This window comes from Pecten maximus, chromosome 4, assembly GCF_902652985.1.
Source record: "Pecten maximus chromosome 4, xPecMax1.1, whole genome shotgun sequence".
In the NCBI taxonomy this organism is placed as follows: domain Eukaryota; kingdom Metazoa; phylum Mollusca; class Bivalvia; order Pectinida; family Pectinidae; genus Pecten; species Pecten maximus.
In genome coordinates, this window is record NC_047018.1 from 24563520 (window position 1) to 24590980 (window position 27461).

General features: G+C 34.7%; 3 protein-coding genes across 4 annotated transcripts in view; all 3 read right to left on the reverse strand.

The window, feature by feature from the left end:
* The window catches only part of LOC117325578 (cysteine-rich protein 2-binding protein-like), a 27892-nt gene extending 24613 nt beyond the window's left edge, over positions 1-3279 (reverse strand). For both annotated transcript variants that reach the window (XR_004532288.1, XM_033881911.1), the window contains exon 1: positions 3236-3279. The gene's annotated coding sequence lies outside the window, so the exon portion shown is untranslated. The remainder of the gene's footprint in view (positions 1-3235) is intronic.
* A 3233-nt stretch (positions 3280-6512) lies between these two features.
* On the reverse strand, positions 6513-8148 carry LOC117326457 (galactose-3-O-sulfotransferase 3-like). Its single transcript, XM_033883205.1, has 2 exons — positions 8135-8148; positions 6513-7728 (listed from the first exon to the last, which is right to left on the reverse strand). Exons 1-2 carry the CDS (start codon positions 8146-8148, stop codon positions 6513-6515), a joined length of 1230 nt encoding a protein of 409 aa, XP_033739096.1.
* A 1597-nt stretch (positions 8149-9745) lies between these two features.
* LOC117326458 (receptor-type tyrosine-protein phosphatase epsilon-like) lies at positions 9746-27430 on the reverse strand. The gene is made up of 26 exons (XM_033883206.1): positions 27408-27430; positions 27041-27175; positions 26775-26909; positions 24869-24967; positions 24488-24622; positions 23884-24018; positions 22976-23110; positions 22426-22455; positions 21633-21723; positions 21177-21262; positions 20523-20809; positions 19379-19466; positions 18959-19032; positions 18749-18785; positions 18407-18504; positions 16928-17059; positions 16669-16814; positions 16376-16511; positions 15906-16037; positions 15545-15644; positions 14747-14811; positions 14252-14374; positions 13225-13359; positions 12825-12976; positions 12359-12494; positions 9746-11904 (listed from the first exon to the last, which is right to left on the reverse strand). The coding sequence occupies exons 2-26, from the start codon at positions 27159-27161 to the stop codon at positions 11833-11835; spliced, it is 2880 nt and encodes a 959-aa protein (XP_033739097.1). The 5' UTR covers positions 27162-27175; positions 27408-27430; the 3' UTR covers positions 9746-11832.
* Between the last annotated feature and the right edge of the window lie 31 nt (positions 27431-27461).

Genomic DNA, 27461 nt, shown 5'->3' on the forward strand with positions numbered 1-27461 from the left:
CAGAGGAGCCTGGCACAGCATACTTTAAATTGACCCCTGGGGGGTAATTGGCCATGGGAACTTGACAAAACTATAGCCAGGTGTTAAAACAGGCACACCTTAATTAGACTGATCCTCATCTGATACATGTATATAGGTAAGGTGTTATGGAGGTCCATAAGGTGGTAGTGAGGTGGGGTGGCCCAGGTGGCCATGACAACGGGTATGTCCTGAGAGTACCAATTATACATACAGGTACATGTACATAACATGTTGTGTAAATATTATATGTCTCTTACAGAACATAAATGAGAATATATGAAACTTCTGATTCTTGATTATGTACTATGAATTGATTGCATGGTTGAATTAACAGATATTAGTGAAGTAACAATACATTGAATTTAAAAATATTTTTGTGTGATAAAATAACAAATATTAAAATATATGTACATATATACAGTGTACTTGAGAAAAAAAATCTACAAACAGTCATCAAGGCCTAAGGTAGAATTAATCATTAATATAAAATGTATATTACACATGTAATTACATCTAAAAAAAATGGAAAGCATCAAAATTTTGAAATCAGGAAGATAAACCTTAATTGTACACTATAATGAAATCGTCAAAAAAAAAAAAGAATAAAAAACCCACTACAAATCCAATTGATAGAGTTTTAATTCCTCTTGTGCATTATATCATGTAAGAACCACAGCCAATTTTATTTTGAGCTAATATTAGATAAAATTTTATCAACATTTAAATATACATTTTGTACCTGGTAAAGTCAGGATGACAGATATAAGGCAGTCAATTTACACAGGTCTGTATATGTAACAACTACAGGTATCTAACACGGTTTAATCCTGTGTTGGTTTAATCCTGTTTCTCCCAAAACTGAAAATCCAGGTAAAATTTTTTTGGGAGAAACAGGATTTGTTTACACAGGGGACTAATTATTAAGTAAACACAGAAGGTCATTATCTCTCTCATTCATTTATTGCAAAATCCAGGTAAATACAGGTAGATAGGTGATAGAACTACAAAAATGTCAATTTAATGTTATACTTTGAGATGTAAAATTATATATTAAATTTTCATCTTCCAAAATGATGTCTGCCAAGGATGTTGGTAGCTTTAGTAGTAGTTTGCTTCTGGCAGCGGCGTAGCAATAACGTATGCTTATATGCTTAAGCATACACTCGATTCCATCCAGATGTTTTTTCTGACTTTTATTTTTACTTATACCTAGCTTTTAAAATCGTGTTGCTTTGTTCAACACATACGCATAAAGATACATGTACATATATTATATAACATCAAACTATCCGCGTGTAGTATACATGTACATGTATATTGATTTTGATAAGAAATATTTTGCCATTCGAGTAAATTCTAAGTTCGGGTTAGAGTTTATTCCCGCTAAACTACCAAGATGGCAGAGTGTAAAATTAACGAACTTATTAATATTGACCGGACATTTTGATCTGCCTCTGGATCACAATTTAGGAAGTGAAAACAACAAGACCAGCCTTTCTGATAGTAAGACTAGTGACACATATATCAAGGCAAATCTCAGTCTTCCGAGTAAAAACCGCCGACCGCCATTTCAGAAAACTCTTCTTATTATTATTCACAATAAAGTATGTACATGTACATTATACTGCTCACTTTAATTTTCCTATCAGTAAACAAGTTGATGATTTCATTAAACAGATATCTAATATATAGTTATTTGTATGTCTCTAAACTCTAAACTCCTTGTAATTCGCATAGTTTTAGTTATGCCTACTAGTATACATCAATGAAAAAGAAAATTGGAAATGGCAACGGAAAGATTATCATCACCTGCAACGATGCAAATGCAGGGCAGTGGAAACCTTCCTGGAAATGATTGGGTGGGGGGTTGTGTTGATGACCGAATTTTACAGGAATATCGTTGCTAGTATTGATGGATGCAGGGCAGTTTTTATCACAGCATCTCCAGTAGGTAGTGTCTCTGTAGTTGTTCTTCACCATATACCGTATCCATGCAGCCTGGAGTAGAGTCCTACCACCATGTTTATTGTTTGCAGTAAACTGGACGTGTACTTGATAGTTAGCCATACTGAGAATGATGAATTTTCTGGTGATAGACTGGTATATATACTTAATTAAAATTGCATGTTTTATATATGGATAAATCTAAAAAAGTCAATTATAATCACTTCTATAAGTTTATCATAAATTATATACATAATTTTTTATTTTTATTTATTTATTTCTTATTAAATTTCACGATTTATGTTTAAATTCAAACCATCTGTTAATATATGTATTAATCGATTATTTTTATTTATTTGTCAATGATACATTCAGTAATAGACAACTTAATTTACAGGTAACAGGAACGTTGATTTACCTGTACAAGTAACTTACTGCTAAAACAACATTCCTCCTATATTGTTTATATAAGTTTTTGGGAGAACCAGGATATATATTTTTCAGTTTTGGGAGAAACAGGGTGACACCTCCAACACAGGTGTCCAGTGGCACTGTCCATTACCTGTATAGGGGGATTTGTGGTCACACCTGACTGGCCGTAGTGCACTACTAGTTTACCTGTAGCTTAAATGTAGTGCACTACTAGTTTAACCGTAGTGCACTAGGAGTGCACTAGGGTGTAAAGGTTAGCCTGCGCTCAACTGTACATTGTACATGTATATTTAAAAGTATTTATGAATATATGACACAATAAATACTTGTTTTTTTTTCATGGAGAAACAGTCGTTGATACTACATATATCATTGGTATGATGTGAGTACCAATAAATGTAAAACGTCAACATTCATTCCTGTAAGCCTGTATAGCTAAAGATGCTGGCCTGTTCAATAGTTCAATAAAGTTTTACTTTTAGACAGGTGACATTATATTATCGTCTACAAAAGATTAATAAACATGATATCACATTAACAAAATAACGTTGATTTTATAGAAAAATGCAACTGAATCGTATGTCATAATATACGTGTAGAGAGACTAAATATGTGGTTAATTAGCTGCAGACGGTATGAAATCCTTAAGACCCACCCGTCGAAACTGGTGATGCAGGCGACATCATACACAACACTTGTTCAGTAAATAATATGACAACAATGCACCGCGTTCTCTCTTCGTTATTAATATTGCCTCATGTCAATCAGCTTGCAATGGTGAATATATAAATAATACGCATATTCATATTTTGTGCAGTTATTTTATATTCATACTTACACTGTTCACGCTGTTTTCTGTTTTCGTTTTCAGTGAAGTGTTTATCAGATGCAGATTGAGGTGACACTAAACGCAAAATGAACCGGATATGTTTTCCGGAAATTGGCAGACTGATCGTATTTTAGCAGACACCTGTCTCTGGTTTTAGTCCCGGCTAAAACAATGATAGCTCATGTTTGATAACTATATATTATATATACTAACATTTGTAGCAAATGTAATGAAACAAGGATATCAGAAGAATGAAAATCCTTGTATAATTTCTATAAGCACCGTACGATAAATTTCCAATCCTGCCCTGTCTTTTTCACATAATTATTATATACATGTACATGTATCATATGATTTTGTATGCTGAATAAGTGGATGTATCTATCCAAATGACACATTAATAAAATCATATTCCTGATTCAAATGCAGTCTTATTATCACCAAAAATGATTCAAACTGATATAATTTTGTTATTTGTGCTGAAACTGCGCATTTATCAATTAACTAGTTCGTTAATTTATTTTACCAGCAGTTTTACATTATAACCACCAGCTTTAAAACTATGCCGTTTATCTTTTTTAAGATATTTCTTGTTACCTTTGACCCAATGAATTTGACCTTTGGTCACATCACAGACATATCTGCTTCTGGTTAGTAGTTCCCGCTACTAACCAGTTGTAGACTCCTGAGGTTATATCATGTAAGATTATAAACGTTTTATAGTAAAACATCGAACAATGATACATTAGCGAGCTAACATTGGTATAATCACAGTGTGGCATACATGACAGTTTGGCATATATCACAGTGTGGCATACATGACAGTGTGGTATACATGACAGTGTGGCATTCATGACTGTGTGGCATACATGACAGTGTGGCATACATCACAATGTGGCATACATGACAGTGTGGCATATATGACAGTGTGGCATACATCACAGTGTGGCATACATGACTGTGTGGCATACATCACAGTGTGGCATACATCACAGTGTGGCATACATGACAGTGTGGCATACATCACAGTGTGGCATACATGACTGTGTGGCATACATGACTGTGTGGCATACATCACAGTGTGGCATATATATATTAAACTATAGTGTGGCATATATGACTGTGGCATACATCACAATGTGGCATACATGACTGTGTGGCATACATCACAGTGCGACATACATCACAGTGTGGCATAAATCACTATGTGGCATAAATCACTATGTGGCATACATGACAGTGTGGCATACATCACAGTGTGGCGTATATCACAGTGTGGCATACATGACTGTGTGGCATACATCACAGTGTGGCATATATATATTAAACTATAGTGTGGCATATATATTAAACGATAGTGTGGCATACATGACTGTGTGGCATACATGACGATGATCTCAATTCATTCGGATTATTTTTTCTCTTTATTACACTTTAATTTCACAATCTAAATAAAATCTAGATGGTCATTCTCACTACGTTAAATCTAGCAACAGCCCATGAGGTGTCACATTCTGATCACCTTTGAGATATTAATATTTTACTTTCAATGCGAATTGTCAATTTGTCGATGTCATCTAAGCAAACCATTTCGGCACATTATTTATTTAGCTATATGCTTTGTGGGACGAAATGACTTGAAACAAATTGACAGATTATGCAAGCTATGCACTCTAGTCTTTATAATTCGCAAACATAAAGTTCACTTCTAAGAATCTTGTAAGTAGTCATTTGATTAGCTAATCCAAAATGTCACTCTGACGTGACCCCTTATGCGATGTACATGTAACGTAGTGAGAATGACCATATAGATTTTAATTAGGCTGTTACATATCTTAGTATCATACATGTATATACATACGCTTGGTGTCGTTTTTTTCCTACGATATAAATCTTAAAATAATCATAACACCTGGTATGGCATCTGTGACATCCATACAATGAAACAGAGATGTCCGACAGTTTTGATTAAAGAACGAAATACTATTTATATTTCCATCGGTTTTATCAGAGGATCAACATCATATTTCAAATCTAAATAAATATCTGCCGGTGTGTTGACTATGTGTAAACAATAAACCGATAATTTGTTTCATGACCGATACGTTACATACTAAGTAACTATTGTAATTGTGTCGTGTTTTGCAGTAAAAACTAAATGTCTACCGTTTAATTTCAACACCGACTGGGGACTACACAGTGACCGTTATACGTAATACGTTATTGATAATTTTGTCATTGTCCCTGGATAAACACGGAAATTTGAAAACTAAGGTGTCAATATGGGGTTGAAGGAATGGTACTCGACAACACGTGGCGCGTAAAGATATGACTGATCATTAACCCAAATAATAGGTATTGTTTATCAGTCTACGTCCTGGTAAACAGGAAACCATTGGCTGAGTCGACATGTCATGTTATCATTGTACAATATCATTTTGATTATTGGCGTGGTAACATTATCTTTAATCACCAATTGCAAGTTATCACATCATTTTGATTTTTTCTCTTAGTAGTTCTTTTTTTTTCTTGCAAAATAAACTCTACATGAAATATGAATGGCTTTATAGTATGTGGTATGTTGTAGTGTTGGACTAGTCACGGTGTCTAGAGTACACACGAAGCACCTTCGCAATAAAAAAAACCAGTGATTTCCGGCAGCTTTGATACAGGTAGACTCACAATGTTATAAACTTTTTAACGGGCTCCGAGAATCTTTACCGTTGAGCGTTGACAAGGCCCTAGGTTTTACTAGAGGATCAACATTTTGTTATTAAAAAGTCTCTAGGTGTGTCGAGCATGTAAACAATAAAATGTATCCATATGTTGTCAATCTCTTACAGTATATTTTAGTATCGTATAATGTTTATACAATATAAAATACATACATTCCTGGGTATTCAGCATATTTGTGTGTTGACAATTTTGATAATGAAAAAGTACTATACCAACGAGAAAGTTAGCTGCCTTATATCATTATCGGTATAAGGTATGCATGATTGAAGAAATGACGTTCAACAAAACACTTAGTCTAACCAAAACAATGTAACGTACCATGACTGAACACTGTAATATTCCAATGTTTTATTAGAAGAGAACAATGTAGGCAAATTAAAGACGTTTCCAATACTTTTGTAAACTTGCAAATAATCCATTGATTTAAACTAAACAACATGAAGATTGCGTTAACATTATTTTTATTGTTCATTTTTAGACGATTAGGTATATAGAATATGTGTGTTTTGAAAACAGTTTCATTTTCCATTCTTCGAAGACAATTGTTGTGTCAATTCGTCGCTAATTCATCTTGTTTGGTGGATGTGTAACTGTTTAAAAACTTTATCACATTTGGGTGAAGAGCCGTGCCAAGTCCCTTCCCCGGCGGGAAATCCCTGAAATAGCCGTACTGTTTCAGCCGAAGTTCTTTTATATAAGATATTTCCGGTATGGTCATATAATGGCAATCCTTCCCAGTAACAATAAAAGCATTACTCCATCTTGATATCACAACTTCAAACGTATCATCACTTTCTGGATTTTGTTGACAAAAGAATTCCATGTCACGTCTCAGACGTCTAAAATAAAGCACTTCCTCATATATATCTGGGCCTTGTTCACGTAACTGAGCTTGTATTTTCTTATAGAAATGATCATAGAGTGCGTAATCAATCTCGTCCCAAACTTTGTGTCGATAGGCGTCGCCTGGGTTGAAGAAAAACTCTCCTCTGCCTTTTCTTTTCACGTTTTGCTTCATATATAAAACATCTTTAATTTTCCAATTCAACAGCCTTCTCATAAGAATAATTGATTCATCAAAAAGTTCTACGACAATGACTAGCTCGAACTCCGTATCTAATTTCAGAATATATTGCTGAATTTCTGTTTTGTTTCTAGTTTGGAACACATGTGACGGAAAATTGTATTCGACTGCCATTCTGTTGTCAAGGAAACTAAGTGATGTTCCATTGTTATAAAATTTCGGATTCTCCAAGAATCTGGAAACTGGAAACGGGTCATCGATTTCAAAAACTTGTTTTGGTCTGAAATAATTAAGTACCGATTTAAAGTGTTCAAACGGGTCTCTTACGATTCCAATGTAGACAGTGTCCCTGGGCATGATCAGTTCGAACGCTGTCCTGTTGTAGATCACATGACAACAGAGAATATCGTACGACCTGTTCCTGGGCGCCGGAAGTATGTTCCTGCTTGTCACTGTACTGTGGATACTTATTATATTCGGATAGAAAAACTTGGGGACGTAAGGCATGACGACTAGGAGGTCTCGCTGCATGGCGAACCTCAAGAAGATATTCTGGACGGTTGTGCTGGCGGCTTTGTGTACTTTCACGAAAGCAATATGGCGTTTCTCCACACGCCGTGGGCTTTTGTACACTAACGTTTGTTCTGTAGAAAGTTTGTCACGACCTTGACTTCCTGTGTACAGGACATACGACGACCAGACGACGTACAGCGTCAACATCAACAGAAACAGGAAGTAGCTCCTATTGGAGAGAGAGAGAAAGATTTATACGCATGCACAAACGATCAGAATCAAGCTTGGTACATCGTGAGCCTTATAGCAATACACAGAAGAGCTATCATTTTGCTGATCGGATACCATACAGACGAAGGAAAATATGGAAACATTATTTTTGGTTTCTGAAATTTCTGCCTCTTTAATTGGAAAATAAGGCAACAAAGTTGCTGATCTATGCTGCCAGCTCAACTGAATCGACTCAATCTCCTAAATGTGTATATTTATGTTTCACCGATACGATGATTAGTGTGAGGTGATTATCTACATTTATTTAGGAGTGTAAGAATAAAAAAATGGACAATGGTTCAATAACACTCGTGAATTTATATCGTCATCGAATATGCTTTCAGTTGTCATTATTATATACCTACCTTACTTTCTTCATTGTTCTAGTCTGTTCCGATGGATCCTACTTTCTTCATTGTTCTAGTCTGTTCCGATGGATCCTACATATGTGTACTTTTTTGTTGAGCCAAATACTTTTCTTCTGTGTTTTAAACTTCTAAAATATATAACAATTTAACGAAGACACACCATGAAATTGGAAGCATGATGAATCAGATCAATGTCTGATGCTATCTGCAAATCTTATTCTATCAAATAGCCTGCTTTGTCGTAGCTCCGGACACGTGTGTACAGCGTTTGTCCTGATTTGCGTTCATGGGATAAAGTTGTTTCCTGCCACTATAAAATCCCAAGACATTTTCCGGTCACAATCTCAGTCGGGATATGGATTTTTCTAAATTGTTATAAACCTCACACATCACACAGACAAATGTATTCAACAACAGCGAATTAACGTTTAACTAGATCCCATAAACTATAACATTTGAATTGACGTGGCGGTTCATTGTGTATTCACCTTTAGTTTAGATTGGGATTGTATATTTATTATTTGGTACATGTCTATCTCGCTTGTTTTGTTAGATCCTGCATTTGTGTATTAAATGTTTGATACAGTTTCGTATAAGTATATAGCCGACTTATTTTAGTTTCCATATGAGGCTGAATCGAAATGAACAGAACAGATACAAGACACCTAGCCGAATCTTTCGCTTTTAATTTCAGATATATTTATGACGAGTTTTTTTAGAATAATGAAACATTAACCAGAACGGACAACTTCCACAAAGCAATGCAACCATGATTATTTCAATTTCCCTACTGATAATTTTCATGTATCGAAACGACAATCCCTGTTTGTTCACCTCAGGTGTAAAGGTGTCACCTTTGATTAAATGTCCTAAGCCTTGATGTGATAGACGTTGACTACTGACGGGAAAAGGTACACCACAGGGATTCGTGAGATATAATTGATGAAGACGACCAGGAAATTTTATGGTCGCTATCATAATATCAGTGGAAACATTCTATGCATGTATATATGAAGCCCGAGTTTCCTCTGGCCCTGACACCATGTCTATTGTCCCTACACCAGACATGGTGTCAGGGCCAGAGGAACTCGGGCTAGTATATATGAAGCTAGACGTGTTTGATGCTGAACATGTTTCGTTATTTTTGTACCGGATCTCATTTAAAAAAGGAACCTACACGAGTGCCTAGGCCATATGTCATTTCTTAAGCAAGTTCAATAATTAAGTATGCCATGATCTTTTGGGCTGATTTTTTAACTTCGTTTAGTAAATAATTGCGTATGATATAATCAAGCGTGTAACATTTTGTTTATCATATAACTCATATTTATGAGAATGTAAGTGAAAACTCTCCATTTCAATCTGTGTATACAGAGGAAGAGTCACGGTATACGGTAACAAGGTTTTATAAATATGGCTTGTGTCCGGAATACCTTGTCTTACTCTCCCTGCACTTTTTCAAAGGTCTTAGAGTAATTAAGGGACTATTCCGCTGATCATATTATAAATATTCTTTATTAAGAATCATGTCGGTATTACGTATATCTTGTTGTATCGACAAAGCAGATTGACATGCAAAGAAACAAAGCACAAAATGACACGAACAAGAACAACAAAAAGTATTATTTACTTTTGTATTACAATACAATTGTATGGATATATTTTTCGCAAAGCACAATCAATTTAATAATATCGATTCTTTACTATTTCATAGGCAAGTTGATGGCAAGTAAGCATAATATTGATACACAAAAGATACGGAATGGATGCAGAAGGAAATTCTACACCGGGAAAAGTTCTACACATTTCTGTTTTATGGAAATATTTATACTTATTAAAAACATATAAACTGTACATTGTCTTTTTAATATGACGATACCGTACTCCGAATGTCTCTGCTTGCTTACCTATCAGTTTCAGTATGTTCTTTACAGGTTCAGTAAGTTTTTTACAGTTTCAGTATGTTCTTTACTGAAATCAGGTGAGTGGTATGTGGGGATTGTACCTACTTACAGCTTATCCCTTTTCGTTGTTATCGTCATAACAACACTGAGTAAACAATAATTTATATGTTTTCATACTTTTCAGGTCACAAGGCTATTATGCTATAAATTATCATTCAAATGTTGGATTTGGGGTACCCCTCGACCTGACCGATATCGAGTCCAGGAACCAGATATTTCATATATCACCATAGACTAATCCAATACGATAACGGTATGTATGTACATAATACATTATTGATAATGATATAATACACAAGAAACGTACGAATGTACATGAAATTGTTTATCACGATAATGGATTTTAAAGATACTACAGCACCGACATCCTAAATACTGCCTATTAGAAAATAATGCATAAAATGGCACCCACGGTATACTTAATACGAACAAATAAAAAAGATAATGGTGTTCTAATAATGCTTTTTTTTAAGACCTAAAGCTATAATCGAAACATAAAACGTTGACTGTTATCAAAACAAACGAGTCGATATTAATGAAAGGGGGGAAAGTATATTGCATATGTGTGTATGACCCAGTTTAAAATGATGCTAACAACTTTTTACGTTGACAATTCAGTCGTAAGGGCTTACTAGTTGCGTCGGTAAATAAAAGAATAAGTGTAAGCGCACCTGCGCACAATTGGAATACCTTACCTTGCGTTTCCACGAAAAAGTCGATGCGACAGGTTTTTATAGACGGAGCACAATATAATTTCTCCCTAAACGCTAACAATTATTTTCTACTTTAAACCTTAAATATTCAATTAGAAGCTCAAAGTTTTGGAGGAGGTTATAGCATTAAGCTATTACCCGGGTAAGTACTCTCCGTTGGCGCTGTAACATCTCAAAGCAATTACAGTAAAGCAACAAAATATAACAAAAACATACTTTAGTTATACAATATATAGCACATGATAAATGAAATTCTTAGAAAAAAAAGTATCCAAATGTGAGGTAATATTTTGTTAGACAGCTGTTCCATAGCCATCCTTTCGTGGTAATCACCAGCACTATTAACTTATATACGCTTATGTATTCAATTGTTATTTGTCGTGATGAATTAACATCATTTTATGTCATAGTGGATTAACATTTTTTTTCGTGATGGATTGATATTGTTATTTGTCGTAGTGGATTAACACTATTCTTTGTTGTGGTGGATTAACGTTGTTCTTTGTTGTGGTCGATTAACACTGTTCTTTGACATGGTGGATTAACGTTGTTCTTTGTCGTGGTGGATTAACACTGTTCTTTGTCGTGGTGGATTAACACTGTTCTTTGTCGTGGTGGATTAACGTTGTTCTTTGACATGGTGGATTAACGTTGTTCTTTATCGTGGTGGATTAACACTGTTCTTTGTCGTGGTGGATTAACACTGTTATTTGTCGTGGTGGATTAACAATGTTCTTTGTCGTGGTGGATTAACACTGTTCTTTGTCGTGGTGGATTAACACTGTTCTTTGTCGTGGTGGATTAACAATGTTCTTTGTCGTGGTGGATTAATGTTGTTCTTTGTCGTGGAGGATTAACACTGTTCTTTGTCGTGGTGGATTAACACAATATCGCCAGCCTTAACACCTTGTATACGTTATGTACTACATGTAATTGACCTTTGTCGTGCTAGACAAATTGACACAATGAACCACACTCCATTCCGTTGTAACAAGTCAAGAAAATTAAATCTCCGTTCTTAGCAGTTGGCATAGACATTTGCTGTCTCCACGTGGTCTTTCATCACCGTGTAGCAATACTCATACTGTGCCTAGAAAATGAAAACAGTATCAAAACGTTGAATTATATACATATGGCATTGAAACGACGTAGAATGACCATGTATATTAGACGGATTTTCATATATGGTAAATGTTATTTCAACGCTCATGTATTTTCACATTGTTACAAAATACTATATACAGTTTTCTTGTATAGAATGTATCTATCTAACAAAACTTAGGGATGTTTGGTTTGTTTTGTTAAACGTCCTGTTAACAACCATGGTCATTTAAGGACGTCCCAGGTTTTGGAGGTGGAGAGACCCCGGGATACCCGGAGATATAGATAACGGTATAGCTAACGATAAATAGCGATACTACGTATATGTTGTAACAATTTAATGTTACGAATTAGTGATTGTAATGAAATGGATAATTTTACAGGATCATATGTTGTTTTGACATCTATATACATTGTAAATTGGTATAAAATGCAGAAATAACCTTATTAGGCAGACACTGTGGTCTTCGGATCTGAAGCTGCCTGACTGCCGCAATGATGTCTATGTCCCCGTCGACCTTCAGGCGTTCCATTACATTACATAGAACACACAACAGTCCGCTGTCTGTAGCACCATCACTAAAATACATAAATATACATTACCTTTTAGTATTGGCCCAGTAAATACACATTACCTTACAGTATTGGCCAAGTTATTAGTCCGAAAAATCTTTCACATTCCTGCATAGAAGCTAGAAATCACAGTATGGCATGTAGGAACGATTTTGTCAACGAAACACATTTTACCGCCTATGTGTGCTCGTATACCTAGTGCCTAGATTGGAAATTAAAAATTAACTTTATTAACAGATGTTAACAACATGAGGAACGAGTATTTCAAACTCATTGTACCATGAGTTGAGTATCTTTGTATTTCGTACACACTCTCACTACACATTCTATACTTACAGACAGGTAATGACAATGGGTGATGTCGCGCTGTCCCTGAAGGATAGGACTTGTTGAATCATATCCAACATCGAATTTGTTGGCGGTACTGTTCCTCCACCATTCCAAGATGAAGTTTCAAGAATGGTTACGGCAGTTTCAGTGGCATTTCTCTAGTAAGATATAATATTGTATATGATTCATTAAGGCTTATGATATACAGGTATAATCGACCAAAGGAAGTAAGTATATAATCCTACCGACAATTTCCTGATTATTATATCGATATCTTCAGTCACTAAACTTGACAATATTGTCCAAGCTGGTTATTCAACTCTATTTTCAATATTTTAGCAGCTTTTTACTTGGGTGTGAGACCAAACTTCACGCTTCGAGATTTATTACAGTTTTGAAATATCACCTTGTCTTGAAGTATCATCTTTCTTTGAATCAATACATCAGGCACCATTGCTTTATTCTGTTTTCCCTCATACTTAAGGGTGAAGTCCCCAAAGGTTTCAACGCGTCCTTCCTCTACAGGCCATGGAATGCAATCCTTAAAATATATAAAAAGTACGTATTTCTTCAATATATGAATAGAATGCACCTTTAGAATATTTTAGAATTATTATTGTTTGTTAAATAATCACAGCAATTTCCTTGATTGCTCACAACGTTTGTTGATCAGGTAAGTTATTATTTCCTTTTCTGTATCGTTCAGTATAGAAATAATGTGACATGGTATATATTCATAATAATATTTGATTGTCTTGTACCCATAGTGTACCTATCGACTGTACCTGTGGTATACCTATCGACTGTACCCGTGGTGTACCTATCGACTGTACCTGTGGTATACCTATCGACTTTACCTGTGGTATACCTATCGACTGTACCTGTGGTATACCTATCGACTGTACCTGTGGTATACCTATCAACTTTACCTGTGGTATACCTATCGACTTTACCTGTGGTATACCTATCAACTTTACATGTGGTATACCTATCAACTTTACCTGTGGTATACCTATCGACTTTACCTGTAGTATATCTATCGACTTTACCTGTGGTATACCTATCGACTGTACCTGTGGTTTACCTATCGATTTTACCTGTGGTGTACCTATCGACTTTACCTGTGGTGAACCTATCGACTTTACCTGTGGTATACCTATCGACTTTACCTGTGGTATACCTATCGACTGTACCTGTGGTTTACCTATCGATTTTACCTGTGGTGTACCTATCGACTTTACCTGTGGTGAACCTATCGACTTTACCTGTGGTATACCTATCGACTTTACCTGAAGTTTACCTATCGACTGTACCTGTGGTATACCTATCGACTTTACCTGTGGTTTACCTATCGACTTTACCTGAGGTTTACCTATCGACTTTACCTGTGGTTTACCTATCGACTTTACCTTAGGTGTATCTATCGACTTTACCTGTGGTGAACCTATCGATACCACGACTTCGACTAGCTGTTGTGACACCATGGACCAGAAGTCTACGACCGTGTTGTGTAGAGGATGCTGTGTCAGGATGTATCCATGTGGGTCTCGGTAGCTCTAAAATGTACACGTTTTTATTCTTTTATTTTTTTTGTAATTCTTATATACATGTATATATGCTATTGAATATTTTCATATATTCATTTCTAATTTTTGATTCCACAAGGATATATGAATTTCTTTCCGTGTATGGAATTAAAAACAAAAGAAACATTAGAAATTAACAACTGATTTCAATTTTCATTTCTTTCATATATAAAGCATAAGCAATATATATGATATTGAATAAATTATTATATATATATATATATATAATCAAAATCAACTATATACAACGTTTAAAGAAGGAAATTGATACAGTATTTTGTATATATTATGGAAGTGTTAATTAATCTGATTTGTCGAATTGTTCAGTATCTGAATTTTTACCGGTACTTTAATTGCGTTGATATAGTTGGATACTGTTGAAGGTAGGTACAGCCGGTATTTTTCCACTGTAAGAAACCAAATTTCTTTAATGATACTAAAACTCATACATCAGAAGGTGGCATTTAAGCTACTCTATATCAAAATATAAAGTGAACCTGGGTTTAGTTTAACCATACATTTGAATTCCGTTTTAAACAAAACGAAATAAAATTGCACATAAGTTAATAGCATGTAACAAACAAATATGGCAGTATTTCATGAACGGTTGATATCTATATTAGCAACTGCTCCATGTAGGTTTCAAACTCCCAACCCAGAGGTGGAGGGCTAGTGTTAAAAGTGTCGGGACACCTTAACCACTCGGTCACCGCGGCCTCACATATAATAAAACCGTACAATGTACATTATATACATGTATAATAAAGCGCGGAAAATATATACAATTAAGTGTTGAACAAGTTTCTTTCTACTTTACATTCGACAAATAACAAACGATTGGTGTTTTTAATATATTCTTGTACAAACAATCGTATGTCAACATTATCAGCCTTGTTCATACTATACTCACCTGTGCATCTTTACATGTACGATTTATTGAACATATATTCTGATTATTGATTGATAAGGAAATAATAAGGAAGATACATTGTATGTATTGTTAATCAATGGTAATAATATGTAGCTCGGATGTTTTATTATTTATATATTACACACTGGCTATGTTACAGTTGTATTTAAATGTGTTCTTAAGCGAACTTTCACATCACCGTATAAGTAAAAACCTGAAATTGAACTCACCAGCTAAAACTGAGAGATCCTTGTTCTTCCTCTTGTTAGTTTTATTGAGGGCAGTCTCAACCTCTTTGCCCCCATACGTAGGCCTGTGCCGCTCCAAAACCTAAGATAGTTTTACCTCATACTTAAAACAATAATATTCTGTGTTCTCGATTGAATTTTGAAAATCTCATAATTGGTTCAGAAGACGGCATTAACATACAAAATATATCAAATCAGTTAACAACGGTTGTTATGTAAAGTTATGATAATAACAGAGGTGTTATCTTCCTTGGAATATTTCGTACATTAATTGAATGGTTTGTTGATAATATCTTATAGTACCTCATACTTTACTTTTTACTTTATTATAATTATTACTAACATTGAACTGTCTTTCGGCTATTTCACCAGCAATCAGTTTGGAGATATTCCTGCTGAAGTCAGTTCCTGTCAAGCCATAGGTCACAATGCCAAAGCCCTCAGCCAGAACATCGTGTAAAACCTTGTACTGTTCCTGTAAGTCAAATAATAAGCAAGCCGCCTGTGGGAAATCCCCCCCCCCCATTTTATCATATATCAGCAAAATCATACTAAAAAACCCATTTTCGGTTATATTTAGCTGTGATATGTAAATTTGTTCGAAATTACATAACACAGTGATTATATACTAAATATATGCCAATCTATATCATACTATAATTTTTAAACGATATTTTAAAAAAGAACCATTTCATTTATAAAATCATGACAATGTAAGAAAATATAACAAAAAAAGAATAAATAATTAAAAGTGTACATATGTTTTATATGGATTTGATATAATAGTGATTTTCAGCCCTGTTTCGTATTTACCAATGTTTGAATCATATTCATTCTACCATTCCGCATTCTTTCAGTGTAACCGAACACGTCGATTTCATCGTTGAGCTTTCCTTCCCTCAGTAGGGCATCTAAACCGATGTATGTGCCGGTTCGGCCTATACCAGCACTGTAAAAGATCAATTATGCCAGGACCAATATCCGATGACTGAAGTTTAAAACAATTCACGTATCATTATTTATCATTTTAGTTCTACTGATCACAACCGCTGTATTATGCCCGAAGGAGTAGTGAAATAATTCGATATGACAAAGTAGTATATTACCTGCAATGCACAATAAGTGGACCTTTCAAGTCTGTCTGACAAGATTCTACCCGTTTGTAAAACTGTAGGAGTTCGAAAGCTTCCGGTACGCCGTGATCTGACCATCTGGTAAAGTGGTACTGTGATATTTGCCTTTTGGCATTGGTCTGGAAAAATAGTCACATAATAGTAAAAAAAGAAATATTTGGTTTATGCACTCATGCATAACGTTTTTGTTTGAACTGAATTGTGTATATATCAAATGAACTGCCAAAATCACCTGTTTGTTCTTCACCGATACTTTTCTAATGGTGTAGAATGCGTATGCTTCTTCCTCCAGTAATGTCACTTGATACAGTCCAAGTTGCAGGGAATCTCCATCTTTTCCCATCCAATAGTTGGCACACTTTTTCTTTAAATAAAAAATGTTGCGAAGTCTCATAATGATATAATTTCAAATTTCTATTGCTTAAGATGTTTTCCGTTAACCAGTATTCATTTTAATGAACATACTTACAAACCAAGCACTTTAAGTAAAATTTTGAAGAAAGATAAAATGTTCACGGCTTGTTACAGTGGGCAGTGTTCGCTTAACGGAAACGTTTTCGCTCTTGAAATTATAACATTAAAAAATGCTTGTTTAAATGGTTTACAGATGCCAGATAAAAAAAATAAGCCGAATTCCGGAAATGTCTTAATAAAACTGAAAAATCTTTAAAACAACTTTGTAACGTGGGTTACAACAACTTTGGTTTTCAAACGGTTTTATTGATCGTTTCAAAAAGCAGCAGTATACAAAAATGCGTTCGGCGAATCAAACAGTATCTCGGATGAGACCGTTGACAAATGGACACACACTGCTCTACCACTAATTGTCGAAAACTCTTCAAAAATGAAAAGCTCTCTTATTTGTTGACAATTGTCCGCGTATCGATGCATTGAAATCTATAAAACTTGTGTTCTTTCCGCCTAACACCACTTCTAAATGATAGCCGATGCAAGGATCAGTGTGTGATTGACGCATATTGTCAAAATAAACTAAAGAAAATATCTGTTTGGACAACTCAACATATCTCTGTGTGAACGTGGGTTCAAAAGGCATGGCACAATGTCAGCGATTAGTCGAAGTTTTGCGATGGCGGGTTTTGCTGACAGTTTAACTCGTGTCGAGTTACAATAAGATGGTCCCGATGATGATGTATCCGACTCAGAGGAATTTGAAACCATGAAAAAACAGTCACTAATTAGCTCTTTTTAAAGTGACGGTGCAAACTTTGGGCTGGATAAATGTAGGCCTAACTTATATAGACGTACATGTCGGTAGGCTAGCCTAGATATATAATACAAGAATGAAATAAGATTTATTTATCAATGTACTCCATATAATATATTAAATTGTATGTCGTTTCGTAAATTATTGCATGTCTGTGAGTCAAACCGGTAAACACAGTTACATTGAAACCCGGTTATTATGAACAAATTCTCAGAGTCCTCAGCATTTCATTATATCCAGGTTTGACTGTAAAAGCAATTACTGAGCCATCCTTGATCAGCTAACGGGTTAACACTAATTATTGCATGAATCTTGAACTAGCTTATAGTTATTGTCATTGATGTAAAAGTGCACAGGGTTTAAATATTGAACGAAACTAAAATAAACTTGAATTTTCCTATGTAGCGATGACCTTTACCTTTCTAAGCGAAAATGAACGCTGATCATTTTAGGACAGACGTTATCGACTCTCAACTAATTATTTACCTTTCCAACTTCTACTAAATTTGCAAGCATGATAATTTTTCCGCATTCATTCTGCCATGCCATCCTCCAAAAATCCTCTATAGTTGTCACTTTAGGGCCTGATTTAGAAAAAGGTAACAATAAGCATAACAATCGAAAAAGTGCGAATCGTTCTTATTTAATTACAAAGTGAAGATATTCTTCTAAAACAAAGCAATATAAATAAAGTCAAGTTAAACATGGAATAAACCATTACAGAAGAAAGAGAGAGAAAAATCTGATGTGTCCTCAAGGATCACGATGTAAGCACGATCAAGAATGAGAACAAAAGAACAATTGACATTGTACTGGAGCTTGTCTCACCTTGAGTTGCGATATATGCCTTCACACCTTGTGTATCCTATAATAAAAATACAATATCAATTACAGCAAAAGGTATAAAAGTACAAAATAGGAAGAACTATTTGTCACCGGTTTGTTGATATTGGTGTTTTTAAATTTGTTGGTACATTGGTTTTTTAACCGTTTCTTCATACTTTCACGCTTAGAAAAAAAGTTTTAGCAATTATATACCTCTATATAATTAGCGTTGATATAGTCGGTGTAGCCTTCCTTCTCTTTCCGTAAGGTAACTCTCGAATGGTCATCTGAAAGGAGGTGAAGGACAGATAATTATTAAAAATTATTCAAATGTTTATTCAATCTGTGTCTGAATACTGTTAGTGTAACATGCTAGAGCAAACATTTAACACAGGTAATTGTTTTATCTAACATATCCAAATCTACAGAACAAGAAAATGTTGTGTGTTATGTGATCTGATAATCTTATTCTGACGCATTTCCTCCCCGAACACGCGGTCTGTAAACCGTCTCGTTGTCTATATTAATTGACATTATTGAGGTTGACTTCATAGTAAGGTTTTGTTTATGTTTTTGTATATTCTTGTCCATTATTGTACTATGTACTATGTTTCGTAAAGGAGTCATACTCACATGCAAACGTTGTCTTGAATCTGTTAAAAATAATATTTTCTGGCGCCTTCGATATGCCGTGTGGATGAATCAAACCATGTGGTAAATTCTATAAACACAATAAAGATGGTCTGTTCACTGCCTCACTCATTAAATTACTTCCAGGGTCATCCTATTGTTTTTACCGGATTGTACAATATATTGGCATCTTACACTAATATTGAAAACAGAATACCTTAGCATGTGTTAAACGTGTGGTAAACAGTATCAAACATTATCACTGCTATGTTTGTATTTTACCATATATATGTAATGAAAATGTGTGATTACTAAGCCTCATTGACAGTCTACCTTCGATTCAGTAAAAATCTGGACCTTGCTTTCGCTTCGTTGTTATATGCCTATCTTGATTTCATTGTAAAACGCGCCTTTGCTATGTTTCGTGACATATTTGCCTGGTATTCAGTGATAAATGTGTCGTTTCTATATTTCTTGATCATATTGATGGTTTTGCTTAACGTCCTATTAACAGCCAGGGTAATTTAAGGACGTGCCCGGTTTGGAGCGGAGGAAAACCGGCCTACGGTCAGTACCTGGCAACTGCCCCACGTAGGTTTCGAACTCGAAACCCAGAGGTGGAGGGCTAGTGATAAAGTGTCGGGACACCGTAACCGCGGCATAGATTTTACCAGGTATTCAGTAGTACATATGTTGTTATGCTTCGTATTCAGTAATACATGTCGTTGCTATGTTTCTTGGTATAGATTTTACCAGGTATTCAGTAGCAATATGTTGTTGTTATGTTTCGTGTCATATTTACCTGGTATTCAGTGTCAAATGTGTCGTAACTATTCTTCCTGACAACGATGTTATGATGAAGTGTCGGGTCACCTTAACCACTCGACCATTGCGGCATAGATTTTACCAGGTATTCAGTATTAAATATGTTGTATGTTTCGTATTCGGTAATAAATGTCGTTGCTATTTTCTTTGTATAGATTTTACCAGGTATTCAGTAATAAATATGTTGTTATGTTTCGTGACATATTTACCTTGTATTCAGTGTCAAATGGGGCGTTGCTATGTTTCTTGACATAGATTACCAGGTATTCAGGAGTAGATACTAGTACTTGTATGTTGCTCTGATCTTTTGTGACATATTTACCTGATATTCAGTGTCAAATGTGTCGTTACTATTCTTCCTGACAATGATGTTATGTAAATCCGTTACTTTCATCTTTGTGTCGGCACTGACAGGGGTACGTGACGGATTGTTGATGTAAATGACTTCCTCCTCGTCCTCAGCAAACACGTCCGGTATGTCTCCATGTTTATCTGTATGCACATCACCATGAGTATCTTGTACATTTCCCGGTACTTCTTCCTCTTGGTCGGTATGATTGTTTCCCAGTTCTGCTTCTGAAGACGCCATGTTGACATATGCCTGGTCGCCTGTTATAAATTCAGCGAGATACCAACGGCGATACCATAATTTACAACTGAATGTAACTCCATCTAACATGAATGATACATTCATTAACATTGACACGTACACACACTACCATCTTTACGATATTTATCACCACAAATGGTGTGCATAATTTTCTAACAATGATAAGAAATAACTTTTCTAAAGATATGGCCATCCCAATTAAACGGTGTTAAATAGTAATGTATCATTTAAAGAAGCGTCATCGAAGGTCGTTTTATTTTATAATAAGTGCGTGTTTCGGAATGGTACTTGCTTTAAAAGAAATGTTTCATGCATATCAGAAAGAACATTTTATTACATAATAATTATACGATAAGTTATACGAACCATTCGTTCTGTCAATTTTGAGTATTCTCTTTTTTGGCTTTCTCGGGATCTGGTCATTTTCTTTGGATGGGATTTGTCGCTTCCTCCTTACAACATCATAATGTTATATTAGCCATACAGTAAATTACTTTATTGCATAAAAGGTTTGTCATGTATTAAACTTAACTGAATTTCTTAATCAAATGTTACTATTGGTTCAATTTATGAAACGTAGACTATATTATCAAAGACCCCAAGGGAGCCGTAAATCATACAAACTAGATCATAAAAATAGCACACTTATTAAAAGTATTAGCTGTAGCACGTTCTGTGTTATTCTGCTATAAATGGTACGCATCGTTACTTCAAAAATGTCCGTATGTTTCTAATTTTCGTCTTCAAACAATCATCTATTCAATTCAATCAACTTCTATAACCTTTTCACAATGTTAACGGTTTTTCTTGTTCATTGCTTACCTGACCAGAATAACTGTTATAATAATTATGATGACAATAACCGCAATGGCTGCACATACCCCGCCAATTATTCCGGCCAATGGAGAAGCGCCTTGTTAACCATATGAAGGTAAATCAATTATGACCAATCATAGGATGTAAATTACGCATGATCAACCACAGGTAAATAAATCAATCATAGTCAATCGCAGGAAACTAGATCAATCATGGTCAATCACAGGAAACTAGATCAATCATGATCAATCACAGGTAACTAAATCAATCATAGTCAATCACAGGTAACTAAATAAATTAGGATCAACCACAGATAACTAAACCAATCATGATCAATCACAGGTAACTCAATCAATCATGATCAATCACAGGTAAATACATAAATCATGATCAATCACAGGTAACTAAATCAATCATGATCAATCACAGGTAACTAAATCAATCATGATCTATTATAGAAAATTAAATAAATCGTGATCAATTGATTAGCTTTCAATTGGTTGATTATATTACCTATTTGGTATTATTAATGTTTGATTATCACTGAGATGACTCATATTTTTCTAATGATCTGTTACACTATAAAATAACTGAAATATGACGTCATAATCAAATGTTCAGATACAGTCAAACTTGTTTCGCAACAATAAATATAATACTTACCAAGATGATACACCAACATTGGTATTGTTACTGACATCCTGTATTCGTTTGAGTTGTAATATGTAGGTTTGCTCACCCACAATTCACATACAAGATTTTGGAAAATTTTGGGATACAGAGAACATTATTGAATTACCTTGGTTATCACCGGGTTGTTGCACAGCCTCTGCAACAAAAAAATGATGTTACGTATGGGAACTTCAATTTGTACAGCTCCTTAATATATCACAAAATTCTAAACGTTAACAATAAGCGATATTTCTATTTATTACATGTGAGCAACGTAAAATTTATATTTCATTGTAAAAAATAGATTAGTGTATCAAAATATATGGCTGAGTTCTGTTCAAAATATAACCTGCTGCTCAAAATATGAAATACTTGTTTAAGGCTATATTTTAGGCAATCATTAAGATTTAGAGTTGAAGTTTCAAGTGTAAAATAAATGAATCAATGTCACGTTTCCTGCTTCAAGTAGTCTCTTGTTGACAGCAGGCAGCAGTAAAATTGAGGGTTGCGAATGTAAATTATACATGAATGTATCATTCCCTGCATCAAGTAGTTTCTTGACAGTACACAATTCCTTTTGCTTAACATACTATTTTCCACAGAGTTGCATTTGCATAAAAGATTAATGTGATTCAATTATGGGGAGGAATGGGTATGTCTAGCGACACTCAATATACCTGTATCACAAGCCGAACCTGTCCAGCCAACATGACATCCTTCTACATTACAGAATCCAGTGAACCTGTCACACCCGGGTGTGGCACAATGACACGTGTGATCACAGTCACTACCGAATGAGGTGTTATTGCAAGCTGATATAATAAATATGAAAAAAAAATGTATTAGCAACATACCATGAAACATGCTCTTTTGGTTGGTAAATATGATTGTGAATAGACTTTGTTATATATCATAACTAGTGTTAAATTTGAGCGTAACGTTTCGGTAATTGTACTGTCACCTTCATCAGACAAATGGCCAGTAGGTGGTAATGTACACTTAGGTGTTATTTGTACGGAATAAAATCAACAGATCTTCCCGTCTAAACTATAATCTATCTCTCGTTCTGGTGTAGAACTGACCTGCTAAGTCGTATCTGGTTGGCTTCCTTAATTGCCTACCGCTTCAAGAAATATAAGTAAAGCGTAGACGAATTGGCTTCTACACATGGCCGAATCGACTTCTCCTCATACTAACCTAATCTACTTGTATATTGTTTGTCACCTCTTAAATATAGGTAACTTGATGACAATCTCGTACGCATAACACCTAATTGTATTGCACATTGCTGTTTACTAGATATTTGTCTGATGAAGGTGACAGAGTACTCACATTATACATAACGCCTAAATCATGTCCTGGTGGTGATATATACCAAGGTCTATTCACAGTTAGTAAATGATTTACAAGTAAATGGACATTAAGTTGTGTGTTTGAAATCATGCCAATAGATAGTATATGCATAACTACTTTCAATTTGCTTTTAATTGATGGAAAGAGGACGAATATATTCACATATTTTAATCACTGGTGTAATTATATTAGAATTGTTTTAATCTCCTCTAAAATTTAGAATGTCATTTACCTATATCGCACCTTGAACCTTCCCATCCCATGTCACATCCTGGTACGTTACATTTTCCAATGTTGGCATCACATTCAGAAGTAGCACAGTTACAGGTATACTTACAATCTTTACCATATTTACCAACGTCGCATGCTGTCATATACAAATCAATGAATAAGGTAGTCTCACTCTTAATTCCATAAATATATTTGATAAATACTTCTATGTTGAAATAAATACATTTATATTGTTCTACTTCTTTTAATAAAAGCACTATACCCAGGTTATAAAGCGAAAGTACAAATGTAGTAAAATAAAAGATTTTCATATTATTAGATAATATGTGTTACCGCATACAAAATCACAACACCCTTAGTTAACTTAACATTTCTGTGATCTTAAAGTTACATCATGTATCTTTTCCATCTCAAAACAACGTACTTCAAGTAATTTCTATCCTTCGCCTCATAACGTTAAACGAAAAAAAAATAAAAAATACAGCAATGAGCTTGTAACATTTTCGAGTTATTAGTATTTAATTAAATATACAACAACGTATATATCATATAAACATGGACCATTGTTATGGGTGATAAGAGTAAACTGAAGGATACAGTATTACCTTTGTCACAACTCAATCCTTCCCATCCAGCCTCACATCCTGGCCTGGTACATGGTCCACTGAATCTATCACAACCAAGAACGGCACAGTGGCATATTTTTTTACAGTCCTCACCAAATTGTTTGTATGGACAGGCTAAAACAAAAATGGAACAGTTCGTTAGAAAAATGTCTAACATTATAAATATGTCATATTACCGGGAAAATGAAGAATATAATTAAATGTTCATGCATGGTTTTAACACTCTATGTTTGTATACCCTTTGATAAGAGTAATGATCATACTATTTCTTTTAAGTTCATTTGATTTAATGTCGCTCTACATGCTGATCCAATAAAATGTAACCTAAATCACAGGCCACTCCTGTCCATCCAGATTTACATCCTGCAAATGTACAACTCCCATTGAAGCGGTCACAGCCTGGCAAAGCACAGTGACATGTCTGTGAACAGTTCTGATCAAATCTACCATCACCACACTCTAAAAGAAAAACAGTTTAATCACAGTCATTTCAGAATCAATTTTCAAAGGCATAACATATTAGTAAGAAAGTACGAACACATGGAAATTTAATAATTCACAATCAAAGATATCAGTGTCGTTTTGAACATTTAAAAAAAGGTGTCCCTGACTTTTTTCCTTCAGGAAACTATATTGTTTTGTGATAAAACAAAAGAACTTAATTACTTATTAATGAAATAAGTCTGTTAGAGTGTATATAACAGGATGTCATATGATGACCAACATCCATTCAGCAGCTTTCATATACGTGTTTCCAAAGTATAATGACCTCTGACGTTGAATTAATTACGTTAAGACGAAATAATATTTTCCCACGCTTTTACCAAAATAGATGGTTGTTTATTCAACCCCCATGACATAAAATAACGTTCAGTTTATACAACACGTGGCATAAACTCTATATGTGTTTTAATTTTTTGACACTAAGACCTTTGATCGGGACATTTTTTTTATGACGTGGTTCAATGTGTTTTGATTAGTTAACGCTTGAAGGCTGCTTCACGAGGTCCTCAAAATTATAACATACAAGAAGTAGTTTACAGTTGTCTTTAGTCATATTTAAAAAATAGATATATCTTTTCATCAATTTATTGCTTTGAAAATAAAAAGCTCTCATGATTTTTAATCAATTGTAATATTTCCACACATTTCCGAAATTGTCAGTTTTGCATACTGATTAGCGGCATTCACATTTTGTCATATTGTATATGGTATTTTTTTTCACTTTCGATAGTTATTTTCACTCGATAAAGCCCATGTTTATGAAAGTTTTGAAAAATAACTAACTCGAGTAAAATAAATTCCAAAAACGACGATAAATCGTTTTGTAATCGATATATATTTCATTTCGTCGGTCAGCAGAGCTTACCGACATAAAAACTAAGTCGTAATTCTTGTTCAAAATTCAATAAAACTTGTGCAGAAAAAGACAACAAAAACAAGGAGATTCTTCAAAAATCACAAGGAGAATCAGGTAAATTGTTCTCGAAAGTAAAACAATGCTTCATTGACGATAACCGTAAATCTAGGTCAAATCAAGATTATTGGGCCCGCCCCTCATGCCCATAGAGGACAAGACCAAACGTTTATACAAAATTGTTTTCCATTCCCCCATGGATGCTTCAGAAAAAATAGGGACCAAATCTTGGCACATTGCCACAGAAGAAGGATTAGAAAAAAATTCCTCGATTTCCCCCACTAGACCCCGGCCCTCCGGCCCCTTTGAGGCCAGACCCACCATTTATGCATAATTGGTTCCCCCTTACCCGAGGATGCTTGAGACAAAATATGGACAAAATGATTTCATATAACAGAAGAAGAAGGCTTTTTATGAATTATTTGCTTAATTTCCCTTTTGAGCCCAAGTCCTTAGATGCCTGGGAGCCAGACCACAAACTCGTTCATGACTAGTAGCAATTTGTTTTAGGAAAAGTTGACGAAAGAGAGAGATCCTGTTATGAATATGGCAACAACCCTCGAGACATTTTTCTGAATGTAATGCATTCAGATCCAGTTCTGAACAGAATCAGATCGTCTGGCCGTGAGAATTAGGTAATTGTAAAGAATTTTGCACTACCATATAAATTGAGTATTCTTACTTGCAAAAACAGGACTGGATATTTGATTTGTTCCTGTTAAGAATTTACAAAATTCATGATAATGCTGAGTTATACATAGGAATCAGATATTTAATCGTCAGAATTATGGTAGCGTTCCTATGTCTGATTTCTATGACTGTCTAATCTTCAAACTAAGTCAATATTACCGGCATCGCAAGCATTCCCTTGCCATCCTTCTTTACATCCTGGTGCAGTACAATGTCCGGTTTCTCTGTTGCATCCGGGTGTTGTACAGCGACACGTATGGACACAGTCCGCTCCAAATGTGCCAGGTCCACACTCTTAGATAGGAAAAGAAAACAAGAACAAAATACAATAAAATATAATTAAAGATCAAATTTAACAAACTGGATTTAAAACTTACTTCTTACTTCAAAACTACAGAACAGAATCATTTTATATAACATTTCACCTGTAAAACAGGATTGTCCCATCCATCCACTCTGACATCCAGTGACGTCACAGATTCCGTTGTCCGGATCACATCCACCCACACCACAGTGACATGTTATATTACAGGTGGGTCCAAACATGTTAACTGGACATCCTATAAGAAAGAAAAAGTCAAACTATATTTCAATCTTGGTTAGTTCATATACAACAAAATCACATTGAATTCGTTTGCCGTTAAATTTATTTATAGCTAAATAAAATAATATTTAATAATAAAGGATAAGTTTGTTTTATGAAAATGAGACATGCACGGCAGTATGTGATTACTGATCATCATTGTACGAGGTATTACATCAGATAAAATTATAGTGAATATCTATAATTACCGTACACCTGAACCTCACACAATTCCACAACAGCCTGATGTGTTCGAGTAGTAC